Source organism: Penicillium solitum (assembly GCF_028829755.1).
Source record: "Penicillium solitum strain IBT 25940 chromosome Unknown utg000001l_segment0_segment0, whole genome shotgun sequence".
Lineage (NCBI taxonomy): Eukaryota > Fungi > Ascomycota > Eurotiomycetes > Eurotiales > Aspergillaceae > Penicillium > Penicillium solitum.
In genome coordinates, this window is record NW_027072121.1 from 1,338,143 (window position 1) to 1,364,292 (window position 26,150).

At 47.3% G+C, this 26,150-nt stretch overlaps 13 protein-coding genes across 13 annotated transcripts, besides 2 other annotated features; 7 read left to right on the plus strand and 6 right to left on the minus strand.

Annotated features, from left to right (window-relative positions):
* Nucleotides 1–432: 432 nt before the first annotated feature.
* On the minus strand, nt 433–2,406 carry N7455_000535 (uncharacterized protein; the record flags this gene model as incomplete). The annotated part of the gene is made up of 10 exons (XM_040952248.2): nt 433–529; nt 583–752; nt 820–928; nt 991–1,233; nt 1,290–1,665; nt 1,721–1,872; nt 1,929–2,079; nt 2,133–2,150; nt 2,202–2,251; nt 2,306–2,406. 10 exons carry the CDS (start codon nt 2,404–2,406, stop codon nt 433–435), a joined length of 1,467 nt encoding a protein of 488 aa, XP_040817356.2.
* A 557-nt stretch (nt 2,407–2,963) lies between these two features.
* Nucleotides 2,964–4,433, plus strand: N7455_000536 (uncharacterized protein; the record flags this gene model as incomplete). The annotated part of the gene is made up of 6 exons (XM_040952368.2): nt 2,964–3,018; nt 3,080–3,181; nt 3,301–3,469; nt 3,529–3,652; nt 3,708–4,135; nt 4,190–4,433. The coding sequence occupies 6 exons, from the start codon at nt 2,964–2,966 to the stop codon at nt 4,431–4,433; spliced, it is 1,122 nt and encodes a 373-aa protein (XP_040817411.2).
* A 498-nt stretch (nt 4,434–4,931) lies between these two features.
* On the plus strand, nt 4,932–5,536 carry N7455_000537 (uncharacterized protein; the record flags this gene model as incomplete). The annotated part of the gene is made up of 2 exons (XM_040952398.2): nt 4,932–5,352; nt 5,427–5,536. The coding sequence occupies 2 exons, from the start codon at nt 4,932–4,934 to the stop codon at nt 5,534–5,536; spliced, it is 531 nt and encodes a 176-aa protein (XP_040817417.2).
* Nucleotides 5,537–5,780: 244 nt separating this feature from the next.
* N7455_000538 (putative 2-hydroxychromene-2-carboxylate isomerase) lies at nt 5,781–6,663 on the minus strand (the record flags this gene model as incomplete). The annotated part of the gene is made up of 4 exons (XM_040952454.2): nt 5,781–6,002; nt 6,087–6,370; nt 6,437–6,536; nt 6,589–6,663. 4 exons carry the CDS (start codon nt 6,661–6,663, stop codon nt 5,799–5,801), a joined length of 663 nt encoding a protein of 220 aa, XP_040817103.1. The 3' UTR covers nt 5,781–5,798.
* A 628-nt stretch (nt 6,664–7,291) lies between these two features.
* Nucleotides 7,292–7,510, plus strand: N7455_000539 (uncharacterized protein; the record flags this gene model as incomplete). The annotated part of the gene is made up of 1 exon (XM_065603823.1): nt 7,292–7,510. One exon carries the CDS (start codon nt 7,292–7,294, stop codon nt 7,508–7,510), a length of 219 nt encoding a protein of 72 aa, XP_065462314.1.
* Nucleotides 7,511–8,672: 1,162 nt separating this feature from the next.
* Nucleotides 8,673–9,770, plus strand: N7455_000540 (CobW-like GTP-binding protein; the record flags this gene model as incomplete). The annotated part of the gene is made up of 1 exon (XM_040952169.2): nt 8,673–9,770. One exon carries the CDS (start codon nt 8,673–8,675, stop codon nt 9,768–9,770), a length of 1,098 nt encoding a protein of 365 aa, XP_040817303.1.
* Nucleotides 9,771–10,086: 316 nt separating this feature from the next.
* Nucleotides 10,087–12,087, minus strand: N7455_000541 (type III PLP-dependent enzyme). The gene is made up of 2 exons (XM_040952080.2): nt 11,277–12,087; nt 10,087–11,215 (listed from the first exon to the last, which is right to left on the minus strand). The coding sequence occupies exons 1-2, from the start codon at nt 11,578–11,580 to the stop codon at nt 10,158–10,160; spliced, it is 1,362 nt and encodes a 453-aa protein (XP_040817112.2). The 5' UTR covers nt 11,581–12,087; the 3' UTR covers nt 10,087–10,157.
* Nucleotides 12,088–14,149: 2,062 nt separating this feature from the next.
* Nucleotides 14,150–15,284, minus strand: N7455_000542 (protein N-lysine methyltransferase family protein; the record flags this gene model as incomplete). The annotated part of the gene is made up of 2 exons (XM_040952393.2): nt 14,150–14,756; nt 14,821–15,284. The coding sequence occupies 2 exons, from the start codon at nt 15,282–15,284 to the stop codon at nt 14,150–14,152; spliced, it is 1,071 nt and encodes a 356-aa protein (XP_040817108.2).
* A 269-nt stretch (nt 15,285–15,553) lies between these two features.
* N7455_000543 (uncharacterized protein) lies at nt 15,554–16,931 on the plus strand (the record flags this gene model as incomplete). Its single annotated transcript, XM_040952442.2, has 2 exons — nt 15,554–16,636; nt 16,698–16,931. 2 exons carry the CDS (start codon nt 15,554–15,556, stop codon nt 16,929–16,931), a joined length of 1,317 nt encoding a protein of 438 aa, XP_040817484.1.
* Nucleotides 16,932–17,376: 445 nt separating this feature from the next.
* Nucleotides 17,377–18,025, minus strand: N7455_000544 (uncharacterized protein; the record flags this gene model as incomplete). The annotated part of the gene is made up of 2 exons (XM_040952314.1): nt 17,377–17,949; nt 18,008–18,025. 2 exons carry the CDS (start codon nt 18,023–18,025, stop codon nt 17,377–17,379), a joined length of 591 nt encoding a protein of 196 aa, XP_040817339.1.
* Nucleotides 18,026–19,828: 1,803 nt separating this feature from the next.
* N7455_000545 (uncharacterized protein) lies at nt 19,829–21,264 on the plus strand (the record flags this gene model as incomplete). Its single annotated transcript, XM_065603824.1, has 3 exons — nt 19,829–20,252; nt 20,954–21,125; nt 21,183–21,264. The coding sequence occupies 3 exons, from the start codon at nt 19,829–19,831 to the stop codon at nt 21,262–21,264; spliced, it is 678 nt and encodes a 225-aa protein (XP_065462315.1).
* Nucleotides 21,265–21,485: 221 nt separating this feature from the next.
* Nucleotides 21,486–21,500: a sequence feature (Short protein (N7455_000546, KAJ5877081.1) was converted to a misc_feature.).
* Nucleotides 21,501–21,638: 138 nt separating this feature from the next.
* Nucleotides 21,639–21,659: a sequence feature (Short protein (N7455_000546, KAJ5877081.1) was converted to a misc_feature.).
* A 264-nt stretch (nt 21,660–21,923) lies between these two features.
* Nucleotides 21,924–23,065, plus strand: N7455_000547 (uncharacterized protein; the record flags this gene model as incomplete). Its single annotated transcript, XM_040952468.2, has 4 exons — nt 21,924–22,094; nt 22,155–22,175; nt 22,332–22,478; nt 22,544–23,065. The coding sequence occupies 4 exons, from the start codon at nt 21,924–21,926 to the stop codon at nt 23,063–23,065; spliced, it is 861 nt and encodes a 286-aa protein (XP_040817248.2).
* A 155-nt stretch (nt 23,066–23,220) lies between these two features.
* N7455_000548 (uncharacterized protein) lies at nt 23,221–25,490 on the minus strand (the record flags this gene model as incomplete). The annotated part of the gene is made up of 9 exons (XM_065603825.1): nt 23,221–23,579; nt 23,638–23,701; nt 23,748–23,962; nt 24,012–24,321; nt 24,378–24,813; nt 24,866–25,173; nt 25,233–25,316; nt 25,372–25,391; nt 25,442–25,490. The coding sequence occupies 9 exons, from the start codon at nt 25,488–25,490 to the stop codon at nt 23,221–23,223; spliced, it is 1,845 nt and encodes a 614-aa protein (XP_065462316.1).
* Between the last annotated feature and the right edge of the window lie 660 nt (nt 25,491–26,150).

Consider the following 26,150-nt stretch of genomic DNA (forward strand, 5'->3'; position numbering starts at 1 on the left):
CGAGTGGTCAGCTTCAAAAGGCTGGCAATGGCCATAATGGCGAGAACGAAAATGGCCATCTCAAAGGAATCCTCAGTGACCCGGCCAGGTGAAAACATACATACCGTCGGGTACCTCTCGAGTTCCCAAATCATTGTCCAACATGACTAACGTGACTATGGTGCCCACAATGGGACAGCAGCTCAATAGCAATGGAATCATCTTCTCTTCCACTTACCTATAATGGAAAGGCCATTAGAAATCAGCACCTAAGGCCCTACTATACCGCGAGGTAGATTTCGTTGCCAGGCCTTTCCTGTCGAGTAAACTACGTGTATCCAGAGCTTCAGTTTGAATAACGAAATTACTTAGACCAAAGGATAAGCCATTTATTAGTATATATCCGAGGTGTTTAGATAGCATTTAATCACAAACCATCTACAAAAGTTTGATTCAGTTCTTCAATGCCGGGGTCCCATCAACTATCACGGTGTCCGTTTCCTCGTCACTACTTTCCTGGGGGGACGCTAAAGCTTCCCTCTTTTGCTCCCTAGAATGAGATGTCAGTTAGATATCCATGAATATCTACCCACGGGAGCTTACCTTCGCCATATGTAAACAGAAGCTACGAAGCCAGCCCACAGGAGGAAGAAAAAGACGAATGATATTGGCCATCCCTTCCGCCATCTAGGTGCACCGTCGGGGCCGGCAGTTGGGTATGCCAGCAAAGGAACCCAGATGTTGAAAGAATAGCCAAATGTCATCATGGAGCCCTATAGCGTGAGAAAGGAGATAATCAGTGTATGTTCTTGTTATCACAGGGAAAGGAAATGGACATACCATGATGAGAGCGCGCTCCTCGGCATCGTCTCTCACTATTATATTGATGGTGGAGTATAGAATTGGACTCAAGCATCCAGCCATTCCGAAGACATACCAGGCAACGAATCTTTAAAGAGAGTTGTTAGCAACATAGACTCGATATGATGACTGATTAACATGGTATCTTACTTTAGCCCTGTAGGAATGTTCCAAATTATCATGCATAATGTCGAGAATAGACAGCATGCCGATGCAATGGTATAAATAATCCATTCCGGATAGATTGCAGCTAATGTCGTTCCCAACCAGGAGGCCACAATATTCACCGCGTAAGTGGCAGTCGGCAGCTGGTTGATTTGAGTAACGGAGTATCCCTCTGCTTTGAGCCATAGACTCATATAACTGCTTGGGTAGGAGCAGATGATCATGCATCTAAAACTGACGTTAGCATATTTACTGCACCAAGGGTAAACACTTGCGAAACTTACGCGTAGCAACTGATAAACACCCAGATATGCCATCTCTTAAAAGTCCTCTTGAAGACATCGAGACTCATCTTGCCAGGCTGGCGAATTTTGGCTCTCGTGGTTCTTTCCTTGGCCAGTGCAACATCGCGGTCCGTCATATAGAATGGTTTGGGTGATCCAGGAATACCGGGGAAGATAAAGAATCCGATCAAGGCCACGGGGATGGTAAATATGCCGTCGATGATGAACAGCCATCTCCACCCTGGCATACCACCAACACCGGAGAGGTTGGTATAAGCAGCTGCTTGTAGGTATCCACTAACCATGGTACCGAGCGGGTTACAGATGAACCATGTTCCAGCTCGTTTGAAGAGTTCGGGACCCGTGTACCATGAACCTTTATTATGGTTAGTGTGCAGTTCCACACGACCATACGTATTTGTTCAACGTACCAAGAATAAAATGAGTTCCTGCAAACACAGGCGCTTCTAGCATTCCAACCAAGAAACGAAGAGCATAGAGCTGGTGTACGTTTGTGACACGACTTTGGGCGAATGTGCAAATACCCCAGAGAACTTCAAGGGTAGGCAACAACCAGCGAGCTCTATGAAATCTGTCAGTGGCTTGCTACTAGTGCGGAGGTCTTTCACTGAGACTCACAACTTTGGGCGGGACATGAGCAGCAATCCGGGGATTTGGAAGAGCACATATGATGTAAAGTAGCAGACGTTGAAGTAGTTGAGCTCATTGCCGTAGAGGCCGAAGTCTTCTTTCAGTCCACTGACATACGCATTGCTGATGTTGGTCTGGTCTGTGATGTATTGGCATCGAGTCAAAAGGAAATCAAAGCGGAAATAGGCTTACCCAAATACTTGACAAAGACTAGGTTCGTTAGTAATTTTTCTCAGATGCTCATTTGAATACTGTACTTACAGCAGAGACAAGCAAATATCAGAATTGACAAGTCCAACTTGAACAATAATCTACAAACGTAAGTATACCCGCACGGATATATTCCTAAACATTGATCTACTCACTTTCTCTCCTCAGCAGGATAAGAGGATGGGTACCAATTAAACACCTCTTTGAGAAGCCCCAAGGGGGACAGTCTCCCAGCCTTTTGCTTTAGGTCAGACATTAGAAAGGCTCGGCGAACGTCCGACGCTGTTCCCAAATGTGCAAAAGACAAAACGCATTGAATTATAGACCATCACCATCACTTCTTATAGGATGATGCCTTGCTATAGCATCTCGGCATATAAAACAAAGCAACTAGCCATGATGTTAACTAATTCCCCCACCCGCTGTCACCATCGCCTTTTCAGCAAATCTAGATCGCCAAAATTAGCTTCTCACGAGACGAAAGGAGGTGTGAAACCGAAGCTAGCACATTTGCTGTTTTCTTTGATGCGCCGGCGGAGGCGACATGTTTAAGCATGATGGCGTGCGCGTACCCCGGCCTACCACACGAAAGCCAAAAACTACCCGTTATCTTAGGCCTCATCGGACGAATTTATTGCGTGCTCTTGACAAATCCCTCCGATTATCTGATGCGGGGTATACGATCGGAATTAAGTACGAATGGACTTATATACGGCTTGGCCTTCCTAAGGAGGTGTTGTTGTGGTAACGAGCAACTTGAAGTCGCTGCAGATATCCAGCAATCGCCTCTCGTAAACTTATACATTATTCAAGATGCCAAACAAATACATTGAGAAATATGACCAGGTTCCTGTGACCAAGGAAGACCGTGAGTGATGTTTGATTTATTGTTGTTTTTCGTGTTGCTGACCAGCTCACCGGTGGATTAGTTGACTGGGCCGAACTTATCACACTGGACCTGAGCCAGTATGAACAGCCGGGAGGAAAGGAAGATCTTGTCAAGCAACTCGATCATGCTGTTAGGAATGTTGGTGAGTCGATACGTTCTTGCGCTTTATGCCAAGCCCAGGATCTATACGAGACCACCCCCAAGCTGCACTTTAATTGGACTTGGTCTTTAGGTTTAGTGTTAATCAGAGTTTGGAAATAGGATTCTTCTATGTGAAGAACTTCAACATCAGTCAAGAAGAGATCAACAACCAGTTCGCTCTAGGGCGGGAGTTCTATGCTCTGCCACTTGAAGAGAAGCTCAAGTTCTACAGCGCCAGTGACCTTGAAAGGGGTGAATACAACTCTTATCGTCCTGCAGGACACCGAATGTAAGAAACAGATCGCTTCCGGAGACAAATTTACTAAATACTAACGCGTCCTAACTCAGCCTAGGAAATGGCGTCAAGGATAATGTCCAGGTGTACAATCTCCCAAAGTTTGACGGTTACCACGAGCGACCCCAGCCTTCTGTCCTCGCCGACAATATTAAAGAGATTGAAGCTTTCAGTCGCGTACGTTCCCTGTTTTATCATCGTTTTCCGTCCCTTTAGCTAACCAAAACTATAGAAATGCCACACCGAAGTCGTTGAGAAGCTTCTCCGCCTCTTCGCAATCCTGCTTGAATTGCCGGATGAAGATCAGCTGGTCCGCGACCACCAATACGATGTCAAGGGCGAGGACCATCTGCGCTATATGCATTATGCGGCCCGTAGCGCCGAAGATAACAAGAAGGTCGGCGAGCTTTACAGTCCCGGTCACACAGACTTGGGAACAGTTACTCTTCTGTTCCGGCAACCGGTAGCTGCACTTCAGATTCTCAATTCGGAGGGTCAATGGAAGTGGGTCAAGCCCCAAGATGGGACAATCACTATCAACACATGCGATGCCTTAACCGCGCTCACTGGTGGTTTGATTAAGTCGAGTATTCATCGGGTGCATGCACCACCTGCTGACCAGGCCCATATTGATCGATTGGGAGTGTTGTACTTTGCTCGGTAAGTTCTTTCGAGTATGCCGCATATGGAGTGTTCAGAGTCTAATGAATATAGCCCCAACAACCACGTTGTCCTTGATCCTATTCAGAACAGCCCCCTTCTCCAAAGGCTTGGTTTGACAACCAATGCGTTCACCGAACTTGGGCAGCACCTCACGACCGAGCAATGGGTTACTGTTCGACAAACGCAGCAGCAGCGAAGAAATCGTGATGTCAAGATTTCCAGTGAGGGGAAGTATACCTATAAGCCGAAGGATCTCGAGATCATTCCTGGCCTTCAGGCTGCGATTTATAACTAGTTGGGTCTTGAAGATGATCGCATGTACAAAGTGCGTAGCCCATTACTAAATTGAACTATTCAGATACCAATCCATGAGAACGATTCATTCAGTCAGGAACCATATAGTTAGCCGTTTTCGTAGCAATATCTCATAAAACTAACTTTAAAAATAAATTTACTTCAAAGTCAAGTGAGAGCATCGTTGCCATCGATGAACGCAGCATCACTTTAAAGTGGAACCTCGTGACGTCATGGATAGGAACGATCAACATCTTGGCCGAAAGTCCAGTGAAACAAGTTCAATTACCTCAAGGTCAATCACTCAAAAACAATTTACTGCTGCCTACCGAGAAGAGTCGTCATCAATCTCCATATTCTCTACAGTAGTGTTATACCCTCCCGATCCCAATACTCGATCCGAACAGATCACCCGAAATCAGCCCTACGTCAGGCTCAGCCCTACGCCTTTACCATTATCATTACAGCTTATAATTCCACTCCATTATTCCCCGCGCCCATGTCATTCTCGGAATCCGAAAACTACTCCCACTCCAAGCAAGCGAAACACATTACCATGAGCCCAAACGCCTCCAGCGACTCATTGTACCTGGATTCCAATGTCGCGCTCGAACAACGGAGGCAGTCCGAAAACGAGGTGGAGATGAATAATGCTGCTTTCCATAAAGCCGATGAACAGGAAGGTGTTCTCACGGGCGTGACACACCAATTCGACTCGATGGCTCCTGGTGGCTCCATGTCGGAGTTTGGGAATTCCGTTAGCTCGGCCGCCCAAGAGAAGTTTGTCGCCGCCAAGGATACTATAATGGAGGGTGCATTACCTGCTGCGCAGGGAGCGTTACGGACTGTTCAGGGTCACATTCGCTCCATTTCGGGTGGAGCCAAGGAAGTTGAGGAAGTTGAGGAGCCGGTATCTGAAAGTATGTTCTTTGCTTCCCATGTGTTCCCCCCGCAGCATACATGACTCGGTTGTTGACGAAGCTGTTGTGTTTAGATCTTTCCCAGGAGGAGCGCGAATGCATCGATAATATGAGCAACGAACAGATTTGCGACTTCCTACGAGAGAAACATATGAGCAATAAGCACCCACTACAAACGAAGTAGACAAATGACAGCTCATTCTTGGCGTTTTGGGATCTAGTCTCCATTGACTGGAGGTCTAGAATCGTTTGTCTTTGGTGGCTTGTTGGATATCCCAGGTTCCGCCGATCGCATATCTTCTCTAGGGGGACAGGATCCTCGCTCATTACTTAACATGTATAATAAGACGTCGCAAAACCGAAACCTTTAGAGTGGTAAATTTCACAATGCACTTTATAATACACGAGACTCGATCCAAATTGATACTATTGATACTACCCAGATCCTAGAGAGCCGCCCTGAATCCTCTATCGAGCGCGCGATCCAAACCCAGGAAGTCAGCCACTTGCCCCAAATGATCGATACCCCAGAAGCCCTCGGTCTCGCCCTTGGTGTTCGTGCATTCAAACCAAGGCAGTCCGAAAGCACCCGAGTCAAAAGAACGAGTCGTATTCGCAGTCAGAAGAGCCTTGATGTCCGGATGGTTCATCTAGGGGGACAAATTAGCTTGGTCCTTGCGGTCGTATGTCTACGGAACTAGCTGGAATGCCTAGTAGTACTGTAGCGAACTTACAGCAGACATAATCTCAAGCGTCTCTTGCTTTCCAAGCACACTCTCGAGCACGGGGACGAAGCCATCGGGTTCTCCGATGGTTGTGTTGCCTTCAACCCAGACCGCGTGGAATAACGCCCCAATCACTGGAGCGAGCTTTTCTGGTGATTTCTGGGAGATTGCGCACAGCGCGCGTTGCACAGATAGTGTACGGAAGGGGAAGCCTTTAGGGAATCCCTCCATGATCGGGACTGAGAAGTATTTGGCCCATCGCACTCGCTGCTGGCCCAAGTATTCTTTCTTATCTAGATGGGAAATACACATATAAGCTTTTGTCTTTGTAATCTGCATCCTCATATTAATTCACTCACTTTTGATGTTGATTGGAGGGCTGTTGCCACACGCATTCATCAAACCTCCGAGGAGAATTGGAACATATGTGATTTCACATTTCGCAAAGGCGGGTGAATTCTAAAATCATGTTAGATAGCTAATTTCTCGTCAGGATTGCTAGAATATATACCTGCAGCACATGAAACGCAATATATGCGAAGGGGCTGACGATATCGAAGTAGCAGGTAATCTTGGAACCCGACATAGTGGAACCTCTGCAGTGCAATTTAAGGTATCCAGCTAACCCAATACGAGCGAGGGTACCAAGGGACTGGGACTATAGAATGGTGATATTGAAAGATATATCTGAAATATAATCAAAGTCTTGACGAGGTCCGAAATCTCCCCCTCACCGCAGTCAATTCGGTTTCTTCTGCTGGGCCGAGGTCCAGGGGAAAGTTTATCCTTCACCTCTTTTTGCCTGTGATTTACATAACCTCCGACGTAAGGAGATAATTAATGCAAAGGGATAATGAGAGGAGAATTCGAAATGTAAATATCCAGTTTCATTGGGACAATAATTTATTTTTTGGTGGGTTTGGTTGCTGGTCATGGTACTTATTCTAGTAGAATCATGAATATATCAAGCCATCCATATGTATTCAAAACATATCAACCAATACCAATGAGTCAATAAAAGACTTCCTCGAGTGGCCCTGTATATTGCATCAAGATGCGTTCACAGTGAAGTAAATATCAATGTTCGGATCAAGTGTGCCACCGCCGCCACTCTGTATAAGAGAAGAAAGACAAGACCTCTACTTCACCCATTACCGCTCAACTTAAACAACAATCAACTCAAACCCCCATTTTCTTCAACTCCATCATATACAATGCGCTCCCGATCCGGAAGTATGAATCGGTCTGCCGAATCCGACCAAGAACACAACCAGCAGTCCACAGACCACTCGGTAGTTACCCGCCGTGGTGCACCGGCACGCCACTCCCGTCGCGAGCGGTCTGAGTATGAGAATCGATCATGGAATAGAGCGAGCGATAGACGGACTAAAGGAACAACGGGGTCGAAGAGTCTCTCCGTCTCGAGACACTGATACTTGCGATATCATCTGATTGTTGGGTTTGGGTTTTGGTAACTGCTCTTTCCTAGGATATCTTGTGCATAGGCTGATTATATCAAGGTTATCCAGAACTAGATTACTGTAGGCCTGCCGGTCTTCATAGCTCATGATGTATATAAAGCATACCTGGTCTCCACGGTTTCTTTGTCCACTCAATCTCAGCTCTTTCATTCGCCATGCATCTTGAGGGGTATTTAAGCGCCATGTCAATAGATTATGATGTTATAAGAGAGTGGTAGAGAGAGAGTACGATGGCTTTGTTGTTTTCGAAAGGGCCGATGGGCTGTATATATACACCAGTATCTGGAAGTGAGTCCCAACTTAAAGGGAACTTACGCAGCTTGTCATGTTGGGAAGATGACTGGGGTAGCTTCATTTCTTTTGTATCTACATGAACGAATGTAGATGTTTGAGAACGGAACTTCCTTTTGATGGGTAGTCTTGTCAGCGTTTTCCAAGCCACCTCCATGGGTTGCCTCAGTGTTACCCAAGTGCCTAGGTAGTGCATGTGGTCAGCCTATTTCTTGACTCATGAATAAACAGTGCAACCACTGAGATCACCATGCGGAAGCCACACGGTATGGGACTAGGTACGTTAGTTGCATCACACGTAAGCTTTCCATGCTACCTGGGATACGAATCAACTCCGGCTTGGAATGAGGGAGTAAACATCTACATAATACCGCCGGGATTATTTCCTGGTATGATGACGACATCATGGCCATGGCTGGGGGTCACAGGATAGCGCCAATATCGAAATATAGCCTGATGTAGCAGATATTGAGGCAAATGCTCGAATTCCGGTTCATTCTAAGTAGTTTGTTTAGTGCTCGTTGCCATTTTCAGGCCTGCACTTCTCGGATGTACCGTATTTACTTACCATCCCCGTCTCATTTAGCGGCATGTTTAGATCAAAAACGAAGATAATCGTAATATTACTTTCCCTTCGGGGAAGAAACAAAAACTACTTTTAAAGTTCAAGTCGAAACCCATACATCTACAACCCCAAACCGGTAATTAGGGCTCCTAAACTAGGGCTACCCCTCCATCGGGTGATTCGCGATAGCCTGATGCCGCCTATGCCGCCAACATACAATAACCTCAAACACCAACACAGCCGCCAACCACCACAAAAATGGCGCCAATCCCCATAACAATCGTGACAGGCTTCCTAGGCTCAGGGAAAACAACCATCCTCCTCAACCTAATCCCCCAACTCCCAAAGACCTACAAGCTCGCCCTCCTCAAAAACGAATTCGGCGATGTCGCCGTGGACTCCCAACTAGCCTCCACACAATCCATCAGCGGCGTGCGCGAAATGCTCAACGGCTGCATCTGCTGCAACCTCGTCGGGCAACTCAGCGACGCACTAGAACAACTCCGCAACGAAGTGCAACCCGACCGCATCGTGATCGAGACCAGCGGCAGCGCGTTCCCCGCAACGCTCGCGATGGAGGTGAATCGGCTTGCGCGCGAAGAGGGCGGACACTTCGTTCTCGATGGTGTTATTAGCGTTATCGATGTCGAGAACTGGGAGGGGTATGAGGATACTTCGTACACGGCCAAGATCCAGGCGAAGTATACGGATTTGATTGTTTTTAATAAGTGGGAGGATTTGCCGGAGCGGTTTGATGTTTGTCTTGATCGCGTTGGGGATTTGGAGGTTGAGACACCTTGGGTTAAGTCGAATAAGGGTCGCGTTGATATGGATGTTATGCTTGGGATTGATGGGGCTTTGTTTAAGGAGTCTGAGGATGTGGTTACTGGAGACCATGGACATGGACATGAAAATGAACATCAGCATGATCATCAGTCTGAGGTGGAGGTTCTGTCTGTTTTGTTGAAGTCTGATGTTGGGGGAAAGACGTTGGATGTTGCTGCTCTCGAGCGGTTCCTCTCTTTGGCGCCCCGTGAGGAAGTGTATCGCATCAAGGGAATTGTTCGCTGCTCGAACCAGGATCTTCCGGTGGAGTCATCGGATAATTTGAATGCGAGAGAGAAGGTCGAGACCGCTGGGGTGCAGTATTATATTCTCAACTGGGCGTTTGGGCGCTGGACAAGCACTCCTTCCACTGTCGTTGCGGAATCTGCAGACCCGGCTGTCATTGCCCGTATCACATTGATTCTGGCTCGATACGAGTCGGCCAAGTGGAAGAAGAAGCTTGAAGCTGGTGGACTGATCCAGGCGGGTGAGGGAGAGGGTGTGGAGTTGAGTGTGGAGCGCCTGGTCTAGATCTTTGATGGACTCCTGTTCATAGATGCCGTGATGTCGTTTATTTCTCGTGATACCTTATAAATGTGATGATAGAGCATGATACACCTGTAACCAAGCAACAAGACGTTTCATATTTTGTGCCCGAAATAAGTAACGATAACCATAGAGCAAAGCATTAGACAACAGATGCCAAAAGGTATCTAGTCAAGGGACATTGGTGCAAACAAGATGAGCTCTATCCTAATTTAGAATCTAGTGGGCGAAAAACACGATCGCATGTGTAGCGAGAACGCACGATAGATACTATAACTATTAGACGGGCCCCGAAGGGTACAGGTCACCGAACAAGAAGTTATTCCAAACAAAAACAATTGTAAAAGATTACCAAGCAAAACAAATTCCACACTAGTAGTTGAGCAAAGCAGAGGCACCAGGCTCACTCGAGATATAGATCACCTCGTGGTTGTCAGAGAAGCCATTGAAACGGGTAGCACTGCACTTGGTGTAGGCTCCCATCTCCTCGAAGTAGAGCCAGTCGCCGGTGTTCAGCAGACCAGGCAAGGAAATACGCTCACTTATAACATCGATGCCATCGCAGGTAGGTCCCCAGATAGAGTAAGTGATGTCCTCCGAAGTCGCAGAGTTCGGAGAACCGGGCTGGGAGCCGTCCGAGGCGCAGGTCAGAACCTGAGCGACGGGATGCTGGTGATCGAAGATGATGTTCGAAAAGTTGCCATAGACGCCGTCGTTCAGATACAACATGAAAGCATCGCGAGAGGGATCATCGGGATCCGGAATGTCACGCCGCGCAATGACGTTGGCGGCGAGAGTATAGGCAGTGGCTACATAGTAGCGACCGGGCTCGGCGATCACACGAATGTTCGGCGGGAAATAAGTGTCCACGGCTTCGCCCAGCATGCCCGCGAATTTCTCAAATGTGTCCTGGCAGAAGCCGCCGCCAACATCCAGAGTGTGGAGTTCGTGGCCGATTTCTTCCGCGTGATCGAAGACCAAGCGCGCATCCTGCACAGCCTTGAGGAAAGCTCCGGGATCCTCGGCGCCAGATCCGACGTGGAAACTCACACCAACGACCTTGAGGTCCAATTTATAAGCCAATTCAAGCAAGGGACGAGCCTGGTCCATGGAAGCACCGAACTTCATGCTCAGCCGGCACAGGCTGGTCGAGTCATCGGTCAAGATGCGAAGGTAAAGTTCCGCCTCAGGGAAGGTAGCCTTGATCTTGTACAGCTCATCGGCATTGTCGAAGGTCATCTGCTTGACGCCGACCTCGGCAGCATAGCGCAAGTAAGACTTGGTCTTGCAAGGCTGGGCATAGATAATGCGGCTAGGATCAATGCCCGTCTGAAGGGCCATTTCGATCTCCGACTTGGAGGCACAGTCGAAACCGTTTCCAAGCTGGGCCATGAGCCGGAGGACTTCCGGGTCCGGGTTACACTTGACAGCTGTTGAATGTTCGTTAGCAGGGCTCCAGAGTGGGCGATCCAGTGGCAGAGAGATGCCTACCATAGAAGGGCTTCACACGGCCCAAATTCATCTTCCAGCGCATATGCTGGCGGTACACATCACCCATATCCGCCACGTAGAAGGGGTCCTCCTCACCAGGACCACAGTGATCCACATCCACCTCCGCCGCCCGCTTCTTCAGCACATCCAAAACAAGTTCCTTGGCAGTCAACGATGATTGCAACAAATTGTTGTCCCCGCCATGACTGCTGACGAGACCGAGATGGTCCAGACTATTGGTATAGTCTTTTCTGAAGGTGCATACTTCAGCAGTCGATACACACGCAGTCGGTGCCATAACCATGCCGCTGCGACTCAGCACAATTTGAATAGAAAATAGAGAGATAATAAGAGGTTTTTAAACCGGCAGGCGACTGCGCGTTAGGGAGGACGAAAAGTGTCACAACCGTAGTTGACTGGACCAAGCCTCCTAGACCCTTCCCCCTGAAGAGGAAGAACCTTGAAAGAAGTCCTATGCGGCAGCTCAGAGAACGGGGGAATAATCTCCGGGGTCGTCAACGGGACGAAAAAAGGCGCACCGGACGAGAGTTCAGAGAGGACCAGGAGGTGGAATGTTGTTAAGAGTGTCGCGGAGACGTTGAGTGGAGACAATTTGGCTAAGAACCAGAAGGGAGGCTACTGGAGCCGTGGTGACCAAATCGCCTTTGGGGATTCCAAAGGCAGGGTCTGCAGGGTGGACCTAAAGGACCAAAGAGATCTAAGGGTAGATAAAGTGGTTAGCAAGCCCGGTATGATCCAGGTGCTATGATAACTATGAGAGAAAAAAAAGGACGGATGAGAAGGAAGGGAGAGAGTTTTTTTTGGATTTGAGAAATTTTTCTTTTTGGGGGGGCAGTGAGCGAGGCTTAGGGCACACGACCATTGGGGGGGAAATAAAATACCGCACGGGGTCACACACGGACATCCAAATCAAGTTAACTTGCAAATAAAAGACTCACCTAAATAATAAGCTGTAGAACCCAAATAGAAAGGGGAGATGTTGAAAAAAAGAGCCCTGTAGAGAGCCCTGAAGAGATGACGGAGCCCTTCGTGGGGAAACAAAAAAGCGGTGCTTACTCAGCCCGGAGAAAGGGTTCTACTTACCAGTTCCATTCTGCCCAGCTGTCTCGTCTCTCTCACTTTCGTTCTATTACTCTTTTGGATAATCATGCGCGATTATTTCGGAGCCTTTAGGCATCCATTATTATTCCCTCTGCTATAGCTCTTCCTGTCCTAGGTGTGACTGCATGATGCAGGAGTCAATCTCCAGCTCTCGGAATTGCTGGATGCAATGGTAGCGGTGTGTGTGTAGTCTCTGATTTGCCCTTGATCAGACCTCGGGAGTATATCCCTGTTTGATGAACATTTGGCCTTCAATCCAGGTACTCCGTACATCTAGCTACATACGTGGCCGTATTATTGGTACTCTATACTCTGTACTACCGGGAACTTTATATTTTTAGTGCACCTACATATATATAAGTATGTGATATCCTTGCAGGTGACAGTAATGCACAATGCCGAGAAAAAGATGCCCTAAAGATGCCCTATCACAACCAGAACTGGGCAGGACTGGGCACTGGGATCAAGCTCTTCGAGGAAAATGGGCCCTTGGGCGAGAACCCATAATGACGCACCTTTGATTCCACACTTTCCACCTCCGTGCACAGACCAGGAAATGATCATCCATGGTTTTTGCCATTTCCAATTAGCCTTTTAGGAGTGGTCTCTACATCCAATCCAATACCTACCTAGTTCAATCACGGGGAAATTCGTGCTATTCCTGTAGAGCTCAGCCAGCCATACTTGGTCCGGTACAAACTTGGTTCTTGTAGACGAAGGGGCATATTCCCTTCGAAAGTTATGCTGTTGAATGATGGGATAACGAACCCTCTAAGATATGATCATTTACAAAATGCAGAACGGCTCTCATTTTCACATAATTTAGTGAATTCCAATATACCCCAGTGATGGGAATAATGATAGTGTCTTTTCAATGTCCTCGACGAGTATATTAGTCCTGTTATATAAAAAGGAAAAGCTGCCCATGGCTCACCAACCACTGGAGGCTTCATAAACTTTATCCAACCCGGAATTTTACACCGGGAACAGTTCCGAGGACTGGTCAGTATAAGTTCCAAATGAATTCAGTCAACTGCAAAGGCAGATTATCCCATATGTAGGCATCAGAAGAAGAGCTGTGTCCAACCCGTTGAGGCTCCTAACAATTTACGCCGTGAGCATTTCTTCCGTGACTTCAGTTTGACGTCAAAATAACTACATATCCACCTGCTGAATTTTGCTAGTTTGTAACTGGTCCCGAACACCTTTTGGGTCCATCGTAAAAAGGCGGAACTGATCCACCATGGTTCATTTTGTGGATGCGTAGTTTTACAGTTCCAGAAGGAAAGAAAACACCGAAAAGATATCAGGAAAAATGCCTTGGGAATATACGCACCAAGGATATGAAATATTATGCCAATGAGATGCCCGTCAAGTGGCTATGTCTTTCTTGTCATGCTGGTATAGATGTTTGTTTTATATCCTCGACTTCATACTAGTCAGTGTATACTACGGTTCCAACATGTCCCCTCCGGTTTACAGTATAGACCCTTTCGGCGGCCAAATGCAGATTGTACATCCTAAATTGGAAGAATTATATGATGAATTTTCGTGGCAAAAACCGCATTGTCGTGATTGGAGCATCTACGAGACCCTTCAACCACGGCAATTGTAGACAAACCAGATTGCTTTTTTCCAAGCTTAGATGTCATTATTTTATTGTTAGCTGTAGGGATTTATGTTTTCTTTCGGCCAAGGGGATTGTCCTATGTAATTGTTCGTTTTATCCCCGGGTCCAATGTTATATGCTATCATTCCCCAGTTGGTCGGCTGTAGCAGTAAAACTCAATCTCATCCACATCATCGTGTTGTGAGGGGATCTCAACGCTGTCCTGCACCACCATAAATCCCGCTGACTGCATCAAGTCGAAAAACGCCGTTTCGCTGTCATGTCGTCTCTTCAAGGCCACCAAAATGATTGCCTCTGGGGATGTCCGAACCAATCGGTCGAGCGTAGAGACTAGCGCTGGCAAACTGTCTGCATTGTATGTACAATCAGAAACAAGAATGAGCTCAATGGGCTGAGGGCAGAGCTCATCCGGTGGGTCATCCCAGTCAAGGTTTTGATAGTGAAGGCTGGACATGGCCGCGAGTTGGGCAGCATTAATATTGCGTGTTATTATGTCCTCAACCTCGGGGAGGTCCGTGAGTAAGACTGAACAGTTGGAGAGCATTGATGCCAATGCAATTCCCGCTATCCCACATCCTGCCCCTAGTTCAACTACCTGAAGAGGTGTGTTGTGGGCGTTGGATAGGACTCGTTTCAAAGCTGGTATTTTAGGTTCAGTGCCTTTGTTCTTCTTCTTTATGTTCTCACAGATCATGTGAAGATATGTAACTGTTGCGAGGCCCGCATCCCTAAGAATATCCCTGTTTAGCATATCGAGGGGGAAAGCGAAAGGTAAGCAGAACAATGGCTTACCATATGTGCCGAGCAATGCTATTTCCTGTCTCTTCCCAGATTTTTATGGGCAATGCTTCGCGGCCGCTGTATTGAATGTGCCGTTGAACCAGCTTTTCGGCTGGTGCTGACTGAGGTCCAAATGTAGCACTTGTTGCAGCAACCACTAATGGTATGGGGGGATACTGGGGTATAGAGTATCCTGGTGGGTGCGGCACTTTGACCGTCAACACCATAGACTGCTGGGCCAGATTGGATGGGAGAGGGCCCAGAGTAATAGCAAGTTCGCGATTACTGGCATTCCATTTTGTCTTTTTCTGAAACGTAACCCCAGAGGAATTCTCAGCTATCAGCATCAAATCAACATCTTCAGCGAGAAAAGAGTCTCCCAGATCAGTTGTGATGCAGATAAGAGCGGAGAGATAAATGGACCCTTTCTGTTGCTGAATCCTGGGGGTTTTCAGAAATCGAACATAGTAAACCATCTTGGGAATAGAGAAAATGTTTTCTCTAAACTCCCTCAATGCCTCTCCCTCTTCAACGCATCTTCATCAAACCCAAATTTCCCCCAAAATTACCCGCGCTGACTCAGCAAGGAATGACATCCATCGTTGGGATCCCCGAGGTCGTCTTGCTACTTCACTTGCCCCTGCTTACCTCCGTACCTTTTCCAATGTCGCCGGCGACAGCTGGTGGAGCAAATCACACGAGATCCATCATTAGCAGTGTCTATTGATCGACACCGTTGCTCAAGATGATGCGACCGCGCGACCCCCGCATCCGACAACGGATCAATCAGATCTCCCATAACCTTGAGACCGCCAACGAAACCGCGCAAGAGGGGCTTTATACTTTCTCCCACAACTACATATCCCCGTGTTTTGACTCCATTGGAAACTGCGTGGCTGCATGTACAGCACCTTGCCTCTCGAGCCGAGAAGACCACCTAAGGCGGCGACGACGCGGCCAAACCGAAGCCAACTTTGATTTCTACGACGACTGGGCCAATGAAGAAGGAGATGATGGCTTAATTGGATGGGGTACTGGAGAACTTGACCGCCTCCTTGCTGGCAGCGGGCTGGCGCGCGGAGCTGCTGACCAGCCGCGTCGGCCCAGGAGGATGAGCTACGGGACACGCAACACTAGGCGAAGGAGCACCGCGCACCTTCCGGACAACCGGGACGACCCGACTGTGATTCCCAGTTCTTCTCTTCTTGGCTTCCTCGAGCGCTTTCCGTGGAGATTCGGTGCAAGGGGAGTCAAGTATCGGCCTTCGGCTGCTGATCTCCAAGAACACCCCGGCGCCCGGCACTATGCGCACGAAGATGAGCCGCTAATGGAAGCTATGGATGATGATGATGACGATGGAGGTCCATTTTCCCCCACCCCTAATGGGAGGAATCGCAGTGCCACGCAATCTTCCCGCGGGACGGACAACTCACTTAGCTCGCGCGGGGATCTATTCCCTAGCGATGAGGAGGAAGATGCAGTTCCCCTTGATGATGAGTTTGCGCTTGCTTTCGGGCGCCGGGGAACGGGCTTGGAATCAGATGATCAGTCTGGGGCGAAATCCGAAATTATACAGTCTGCATCGGCGTCCAGTCTAGGCGCCGCATCCTCCAAAAAGGCAAAACGCAAGAAGAAACGCTCCCCAAAGCGATCGCCTAGCTACAATGACGCCGCCATTGCTCAAAGTGTCGACACACCGTCAATGGCAGACTTGAAGACAGAAGAGCAGCGCGCCGCATTGGAAGAGGAAGCGGATATAGCGAGACGACGACTTGCTGCACACGAGCTGGCGTTAAGTCGAGGCCTTGACCCGGTTGGTGGTGATAAAGTATGAGATTTTTCACCTTCCAGCCTCGATGAAGAAGAAACTAACCAAATTACTTATTTAGCCTACCGCGATATCCACTAGTCCAAGTATCCGATCACAAGATCAATTTAATACCCCGAAACGGACCTTCAGCGAGTCATCAAGCCGTCGATTGTCCGACAACCAAACCGAGCCGTTCCCACGCTTATCTATGTCGCCTTCATCCTTGGCCGTGGATTCTCCGGGCTTATCGAAAACCTCGCCGAGGGCTATGTCCCCTCATGAGCTTGGTGAAAACACGATTTCTCTCGATTGATCGTGTTAACGGGTCTCCACACGCATTGCTGTAATTTGCTTTGGGTGGTTATTATGGACCTTTACCATTAATCACCTATTTTGTATGATATTATGAGCGACTTTGTTACACTATACCCCATGAATTCAAGAGTCTCAACAGTGCCAGAACTTCTCGAGCGTTTCGAATTGAAAATATAAGAAAACTATGATAAACATAAATGATTTTGGGATACTGAATTCAGCCCTCTGAGCCCATGAATCGATGGATATCATGTGGTTGCCAGTCTTCATCGAATATTGCTATGGGCATCACGCTCATTTTCTGCTGCACAGTCCCCATCAACCATCAACGCAGCATCCCCATGCTATCCATACCTCCCCATTTCGAGAATTTCAAATCCCTGCTGAAGCGAGAGCTAAATCTAGAGTCTTTGACTTGCTGCATGAAACCCCGTGAGTCTCCCTCAACAGAAAATTTCCAACCTCTCATTCCCCTGTCCACCCGACTCAGTCTTGATACCTGTCTTGTCATAGCTACCACCACCGGTATGGTCCCTATTGATTTTCCTGAGCATATTCCAAACCTGCTCATCATGACGCTCCAAATCCCAAGGCGGAACAAACCGCTCGATACTGCGGGAGGGATTATCATACTCGAAGATCTTCAACTTGGCACCAATCGCAAGGATGCCATAGATAGGGCCCGTATCTTCTGTGAAATGACGATACCGAAAAGCAAGATACAGCTCCAGTTCTCTTTGTCCATTTTCCCATTGGTTGTCATCCTGCCTATCAGCGCGCTGATAGTACAGCACAAGAACTGGGTTCTGACGGCCGTCTTTCAAATGGGAAAGTTGAAGCTCAACCCAGCCTAGGTTTCCACGTACGGCGCAGTGGATGTATGGGCGAATGGAGAAGCCTTGTGTAGATGGGAATCGCAGATTCAGGATTGCGTTCCAGGTGGCGATTCCGTCTCCTTCGACGCCGTCGTTGCGGATGTTTCTGATTAGCCATTTGATGGCGGGAACGCAGGTGTACTGGAATATATGAACAGTGTTAGATGGGGATAGAGGTAGGTAATCATGGCTCACTAACGTTTCCGTTGTCAGACATGGATTTGGGTACTGAGGTTTACTTCTGATGCTACTAGATATGAAGTATTGTGGTTGACGATCAAACAGGTGATGTCCACGGGTAACTGATGGGTAGAATGAAACTCTTTGAGACATTTTTACTTTTTTCTACTATGTGTTCTACACCATAGTTTCATACCGGTACTATCCATTAAATATACATCCAACTGTTTGAATGTATCTAGGTAGGAATCTCAAGATGTAAATCCCCCGTATAATAGTATCGACCGTCTATAACTACATAGACAAAGAGAAAACTGTACGAGGATGATATTATATAAACTGAGACGCGGGGCCCCTGGATCGGAAGTCAACCTATAATTACTACTAGAATGGGGTCTAAAACGGATATATCTAGGTATATAGTCGCTTGAGAGTAGAAATGTGATTGTTGTAGAAGCTAATAACTAGGGCTACCCGTGGAAACTAGCTATCCGAAGGGCTCTAGGCTGTACTTGAGATTGCGGAGAGTCGGAATCACTATTAGAACCGGAAGGGCGCATCGAGGTGTGCACGGTACGGGAGCTAACCAGTTTATGTTAGTTTAACCTCGAAAGTAGGTTATGTAATTCTCACAAACTTCTTGTAAAAGACATAAAATGCAACACTTTTGTCTGTCGCTTCGACGTGTTGGCGGGTACGCATGACATGGTGTTCCGCGCTACGCATCCCATCCAATTGAAATGATGGATATCCTCGTTGCATTATTCCTCGTCTACTGCGCGAATGGTACGCCAGATCCAGTAGAACCATTCCATTTCTGGTTCGAAGACCGATCTTTCGAAACCATGTGAACTATCGACATAGCGGGTTAGCTCGGGCGTTGATGGATTATGGGTCGTGAATTGGCTTGATTGCAACTAACATTATCAAAGAGTCACTTGGATGTTATACTATATCTATATAGCTCTTGACTCCCTATACTGGAAGCACAATGTCTGTGCTTGGATAGTGGAATTATATATGTCTAGGGGCGAGCATGCCTGATATATGAAAGGTGGAAAGGAAAGAAAAGAAAATGAAATATACCAGAACCTATGCCAGAGGCCTCATATATATATCTTCACGTTTGATTAGTTTGCAGGAGACTCTTGTTTGTTTCTTAACAATAATTTACATCGCCGGAAACACAAAGAGCATCTTAGAATGTGAATTCGCAAGACCAGTGTTCTGTGCATTTTGTAGAAGATAATTGCTTGGGCAGACTGCTTATGGCAGACAATATGGACTAGATTGAGTTGTACAGGGATTATGTAGTAGATATGACTTGAATTCGAAGGTTTCTTGGGTTGCTATCATTAATTTGTAGGGGAATATGCACATGGCTTTGTTTTTGAAGAATCTAGATGTATCTTTTGGGCTTATTTAAGATATCTACATACATATACCTTGCTAATAATACCTACCAAGTACCATGCCATGCTAGCATTGACTTTCGTGGCTATTCTTTTATATTGTTTCAGCCCAACTCCACTTAAGCTAGTCATCATTAAGTCTTCTCGAGATAGTGGAAGTCTAATTACTTCCAAGGTTGAGGAGGCTACTACAGGATTAAATCATCACCCAACCTTTTACCTAAGTAGGTACCGGATCTCGAGAGTTGTAACCTGACATCACTATGGAAAACTTTTTATTAGACCAAACATAAACCCTCGAGAAGCATTCCCGAATATCCAAGATGCCATTTTCTTTCCACCGTCGCAAATTACGCGAAGTTCAAGCAAAAAAGAAAAAGCCAAAAGAACCAAAAGAATCAAAAGAACCAAAAGAATCAAAAAAACCAATGGGTGCAAAGTTGGTTGGTGATAAGACCTCCGAAGAAGTCGACCTCGAACAATCTGGAGAGATTAATACTCTCCAAAGATATCGCTTGGGCCAATACTGGAGCCAAGTTGAAAGATTTAACACTAAGCCTCCTTTTATCTCGCATAAGCTTCTCTTTATAGAGGAAGACCTCCGGGAAGTTGTTCAAGAAGAGCTATCTATTAAAGAGGGAGCTACCTTGAACAAAGATGCGAAAGACAGACTTGACGCTTTGAATGCCAAATACTGGTTCTTAGAGCAACAGTGGTGGTGCTACCATTCCTGTCTATTAGATGGGTATCAGCTAGAAGCGTTTGAGCTATGGCGGTCCCATCCTAAATGGTATATGCACCGCGTGCTTGTTGAAGATTGTGCTAGCCGGCGTGGATGCTGTGCTCGTGGATGTGGGTGTTGTCTTAACCGTACGATTGATCCTACACGTGGTCTTGGAGTTGGACATTGTACCTTTGAGTGTGGATGCTGTTGCGGAGCTCGAGGCTTTGACGTCTTTAAAGAAGATAGGAGATTACTAAAAGAACAGTATCGCGAAGAAATAAGCAAACTTGCTAGGCACCGGATCACACGAGTCGCACTATGGGGGCTTGTTGGTGGCAGCTTCGAGAATCCGTTTGATATGATTGATGCACCACCAAGCTATGGGCGGATTGCAAAAGATGGGATTATATAAAGAGAGGGCCCCGGGGATAAGACTCGCTGACTGGCTTCGATCTATGATTTATGGATATTGCTACATCTAGCACTATACTATTGCTCTGCCTTACTTAGGTGATGGATGTACTTACTCGATTAAGGTATTATATCATATTGTAGGCTCGCGCCTTCCTTATGAGGCGTTGCTTCCCCTGTATATAAAGCAATCCCGTAGCCCACGGAACTTCACCTCTTTCATCATTTTTCTGGTATAACTACATATTGTCAAAATGCCAGTTTTAATCATTTCTTTACTGCCTTCGGTGTCCGTTTACTTTGATTGCTAGTCTGAACTCTCCTCAAGCGTCTATTCAAGTCTCTCCTCAAGCGTCTGTTCACGCCTCTTTTCAAGCGTCTTTTTTGGGCTCTTCCTGGCACGTCTTTTTCGTACCAGTGCCAATCCACCCCCGCGGCAAGGATGACTCTGCCCTCGTGGAGCTCCTCCACGTCGCCACCGAGAAGGGCCCATTGCTTGCCCTGGAGGTGGGAGGTGTTGCCCTCCTGTACCTGCTTCTAAAGCAGGCAGGATTGTTCGTTGTCTGGTTGGTCAAATTCCACATTGAACGGTATGTCACATGGCAGGATCTATGCGAACGATACTGACCGTTGATTCTTTGGTATAGCCGCGCGTCCATGAATGACAATGCGGGCGAGCGAGTGCGGCGGGCGGCAGCAGCGCGGCCGGTGGGGAGGCCTGAACTATAATTATCATACAAACGGGTTGGATGGTGAGACTTTTTAATTATGATATCAATACGGCTGGGAGAAAGGGAGTGCTGGCCCTCATTGTATATAGCCAGATGGCCATTGTACATATAAAAATCGGCCCACAATCTCAATCATTGCCACAAACATCCACGTCTTAAACTACTAACTAGCTATATTTGGGTGAGATATACTTACATCTATATGGCCGTCATTCAGATATGAGGATTTGCATGGTATGAAAAGCGTCATTTTTTTTTGGACTTGAAACCACCGAAAAAGGTGGAGATACATGGATTTGTATGGAGTACAAAAGCTTCATTTTTATGCGCTCTAGTTATTCCATGCCAATTTGGTTACAATACACTGTATAGAAAGTCCTAAAAGCGGTCTAAAATACGGCTGGATTCAGGCAGTAACTACCGAGCCGTCTACCCCACCAATTCGATGCCGAAGCTCTCGAAATTCAATAGAGTAAGATGGTAGCATCCTACTAGCTATCCAGGCTTTTCAAGAATCAAGAAATCTCTTCAATTCGTGAAGTGGCGCGCCGTTTTGACACACCACATTTAACTCTCTAAGACCGACTACGCGGCTGCTAACACCGCGCGGTTTCCGGCGCTAATTACTCTAAACAAACCTCGGCCCTCTACTCTAACATGGCCAAAGCCGAGTCCGATCTCAAATCCATCCTCGATGGCGGCTTCGATCCTCACAAGTTCGCCTGGTATGAGCCGGAATTGATCGAAGTTCCTGAACCAGCAAAGACTTTGCTAGAAAAGTACAGCAAAATTCCGTCCGGACAAGTGGTGGACCATGTGAAGAAAGTAGTGAGTCATTTCCCATTCGATGAGGGGAGATCCCATGCTAATCAAGATGGAATGGTCCAGAGAGATCGAGCATTCGCCGTAGTAAGTATTTCTTACCGATAATCCGTTGTAGAGGTGTTGTGGCTTGCAATGCCCGCGTGTGTAATGCCCATCAGACGCAATTGATGACTACGGAATCTTCACACCCCAAGGGACTATCGACTATCATTGATCAAAGATACTAATAAATATTCTCAGTTCCCGTACCCTTGTATTGGATCATTCCGGTTCCTGGATTTGAGTATCCCACAGTCACCACTCTACCCTGAAATCCTGGATAGACTCAAGTCCGGCCAGAAGCTGCTTGATGTCGGATGTGCAGTCGGGCAAGAGCTGCGTCAATTGGTAAGACTCCAGTGAGCTTATGCAGAGTCCAGAGCAATGAACGCAAATTTAACATGCCAATTCAGGTCTTCGACGGCGTCCCCTCTGAAAATCTCTATGCTTCAGACTTGCGCCAAGACTTCTATGACATTGGATACGATCTCTTCAATGACCACGATCACCTCAAAGCCCAGTTTATTGTAGCGGACATATTCGACGATAATTCCGATCTAGTCAAGAACCTGACCCACAAGATTGATATTGTGAACGCTGCTTCCTTCTTCCATCTTTTCAACTGGAACCAGCAGCTCCTAGTTGCGAAGCGGATTGTCGGGTTACTCCAGGATAAACCTGGCTCCCTTTTAATTGGGCGACAGATTGGTCTAGTGAACCCTCCGCCTCCTGGTGATAAAGAGGCTGCTGGGAAGCACTATCGTCATGACCCTGCGACGTGGAAGAAGTTCTGGGAGCAGGTTGGTGCTGAAACGGGGACAAAATGGGAGGTTGAGACTCGGATGGAGAAGTGGGCTGGGACGGATAAGACGATGAAAGACTACCATGAGGGGATGGACACTTTCAAGCTGAGGTTTAGTGTTCGGAGGCTGTAGTTGGTTCCTTTGATCAACTGTGATTTGAAGTGTATATAGTATGTTTCTAAATTACATCAAGGAGTGGCTCTTCGTGCACCACTAGATCCTCTTCGGGGTGGATGATAGTTCACCGGGGATCTCCTTGAACACCCACAACCTGTCGCTGTGTGGCCCTACTGTGTATGTGGTGCGAAGTGTTGGGATGTAGATGGTAGAATGGTAGTGTCGTACTGGAAAGGTGGGAGTCCAGACTGTAACTGGTGCACTGCAGAGGCTTTTTGGATCTGTGGCAGCTGCGTCGATTCATCGAATAACCATGGCGGGTTTGCAAGAGACATTATTTCTTGGTCAAATATAGTCCATGAGTCGTCTGCGCTTGGGAGTGGGAATGCTAATGCCACGCTTGTGTCTGGCGGAGTATGCATGGCTTGCATGCTAGACTCGAGTCGGTGGAATAGAACCGTATGAATGCTTGCAGCAGACTGGTTTCTTCGTTCTAGACTTTGGAGATGTGCTTGGATGAGGTGTAAATCTGAAATAGAGCATTAGAAGAGGTTGATAATTCTGCTTGGGGGTTAAATATGTCATACCATCTTGGTGAGTCATGCCATCTTCAACACCTTGAAGGAGTAATACGGCCGCCCATGTGATCATCTATTTTGTTAAAAAGGAGTATTGCTGGCTCTAGGGCAGAACTTACAACTAAGTCCCAATTAGACCATATGCTCGCATCATCTTGTCTTAGTCTCAACACCGCCCGAGCCGAAACGAGCAACTCATGTCGCTCAAAAGAACTAATGTTCGCAGGGCTGAGATCAAATCCGCGAGCAGGATGATAGATCGAAAGCACATATAGTTTGTGCAGGTGATACTGGAGCAAAATGAGAATACCTTGTCGATCAGACGGAGTGGGCTCTAGCCATAGTCAGTCCCGGGAATTGTATTCAGGCTCGTGGACACTCACGGGATGAGCCATTATACCGTACTAGCCAATCATCAAGTTTCCGTGCCCAATGCCGGATGACCTGCGAGTCACTTTCAGTAAATGGTGACCGAGCTGTAGGCACGATGTCGGCGTCATCTGCATTGAGAGAGGACCATATGCTCGGCAGTCCACGCCCGACAAAATGACTCAGTCCAAAGTGCATCATTTCTGCAAGGCCCTGGAAGGCATTTCCTTGACTGCTATCCAACCGCTGTATAGTTGGATTTGCAGGATGTCGTGGGAGGAGTGGATAGGACATGTGCATTGAGGCGTGCTCAATATCAATGACCTAAAGCGAAATGTAAATAAAGTATCCAGATTTGGGGCTTTGGTAGCTGTTCCTACCTGAAGACCGGAGAACAACGCACGCCAGTCTTTTGTAGTGGGATTCATCTCTGCTGGACAATGATCAAGCCAAATACGATATGCCATTGCAATCCACGAGCCTGTGGCACCAACGTAAGCCTCGCAGCTCAAACTAGCCATGATTAACCCAAGGATGTCATGGAATGCTTTCTCCCTTTTGGCTTGCGGGGATATATTTTGCTCTTCGTCCTTCTGCTCTAATACCTGCAGGGAACTTGGGTGCAGAGACGGAGTCACAAGCTCAGCGATAGCACTGTACATAGCGGCAAAATAGCCCGAGTCCAACGATGCCAGCCCACCGAACGGGTGATGCAAAGCGGATATGTAAAGCACAGAAGCGAGCAGAACAGGGGTCGGAGAAGCGAATGCGCTATCGTCCGTTAGGAAGTGAAGAAGTGGGAGGTTTTTCAAGAAGCTATGGCATTGTCAGATATCGACCATCACATCTTGATTTAATCAGTACATACGAGCTCCATAACTGCTGAACAGCGGATCGCGACCAGACACTATCATCTGGAGGAGGGCGAGTAATGACTCTTAAATGCGCAAGCGCTGTCCATACACCATGTAGTGGTATAGTTTCCATATCTTCATCGGGACTAGGCCCATGAGACAAACTCACTTCGTCTTCGGGGTCCTGGGAGTCATCGGTGATACCGAGCGCAGACTCGATCCTGGCCAGCCGGTTCAGAATTGACTGGTGATCCGGGATCACTGGCGGAGAACCAAAAGCTTGATCTTGCTGCATCTCCATTAATTCATGCATGGCAGATGCCTGGATATCATGTCAGCTCCGTGCCCGGGTTATATTTTCCATTGTGATTCTTTGCTCACATTGGCCCGAGGCTTGAAGACACAGGCTGCTCGAGTGTGACGGCAACGGCGACATGGAGGAGGTCCGGATACTTCGCATTTCATCTGATTGATGTGAGTCCCTAGTTGCTGGCATATTGGAAAGTAACTATGTCTATACCTTCAGTCGTCGGCAATTTACTTCAACTGGTTAGCTCTTCTCCACCATGCCAATGCCATCTCCGACTCACCACAGGCCTTGGTCGGCTTCGGGCCGACCATGGCGCCCGATCTCTTCATGACTACTCAGAGTAATTCTCCATAACTCTTGGGGATAATTGATCAAAACAATTGGAGAAGAGGGTAAGCAGACACAGTTACATCGGGGCTTATCAGGGGGGAATTACCGTTTCTCCGCTTTTACCAGGGCTGTGGCGCTTGACCAATTATTGTTCCTCATTTTTAAGTCGAAAACATGTGAAAAGATTTATTGACTTGGATATTTCTTGACATTTCTACGAATTCTACAAACTCTAGATATGTATGACAATATTTATGTTCCCTCGTTTTTAGTCCGTCCTGTGTAGACTTATAGGTCCAGGACGGGTCTGAAAACGGGGAAGAGGAGTGTACCTGGCGGTTCACATCCTCTTTATTCTTGCGCGAGCATCCTGATGGAAATGAATGCGACATCTTGCAACCAAAGGTAGTGACTGGTTGCAGATGTGATTAGCTCGGTGCCGAAGCACGTGAATATCTTCAGCGCGGTTGGGGTTCAAGACAGGGGAAGACACACGAAAACAGACAGGAAGAAGAATGGAGATGTATACAGATGGGATATACACGGATATATGTACAAGGTATGAGGTGATTCAGGGGGGGGGGGGGGGGGGGGTGAAGGTATATAGAAATACATGGGAAGGGGAAGTCGTGATGTGATTCCTTAAACAGGGATCATAT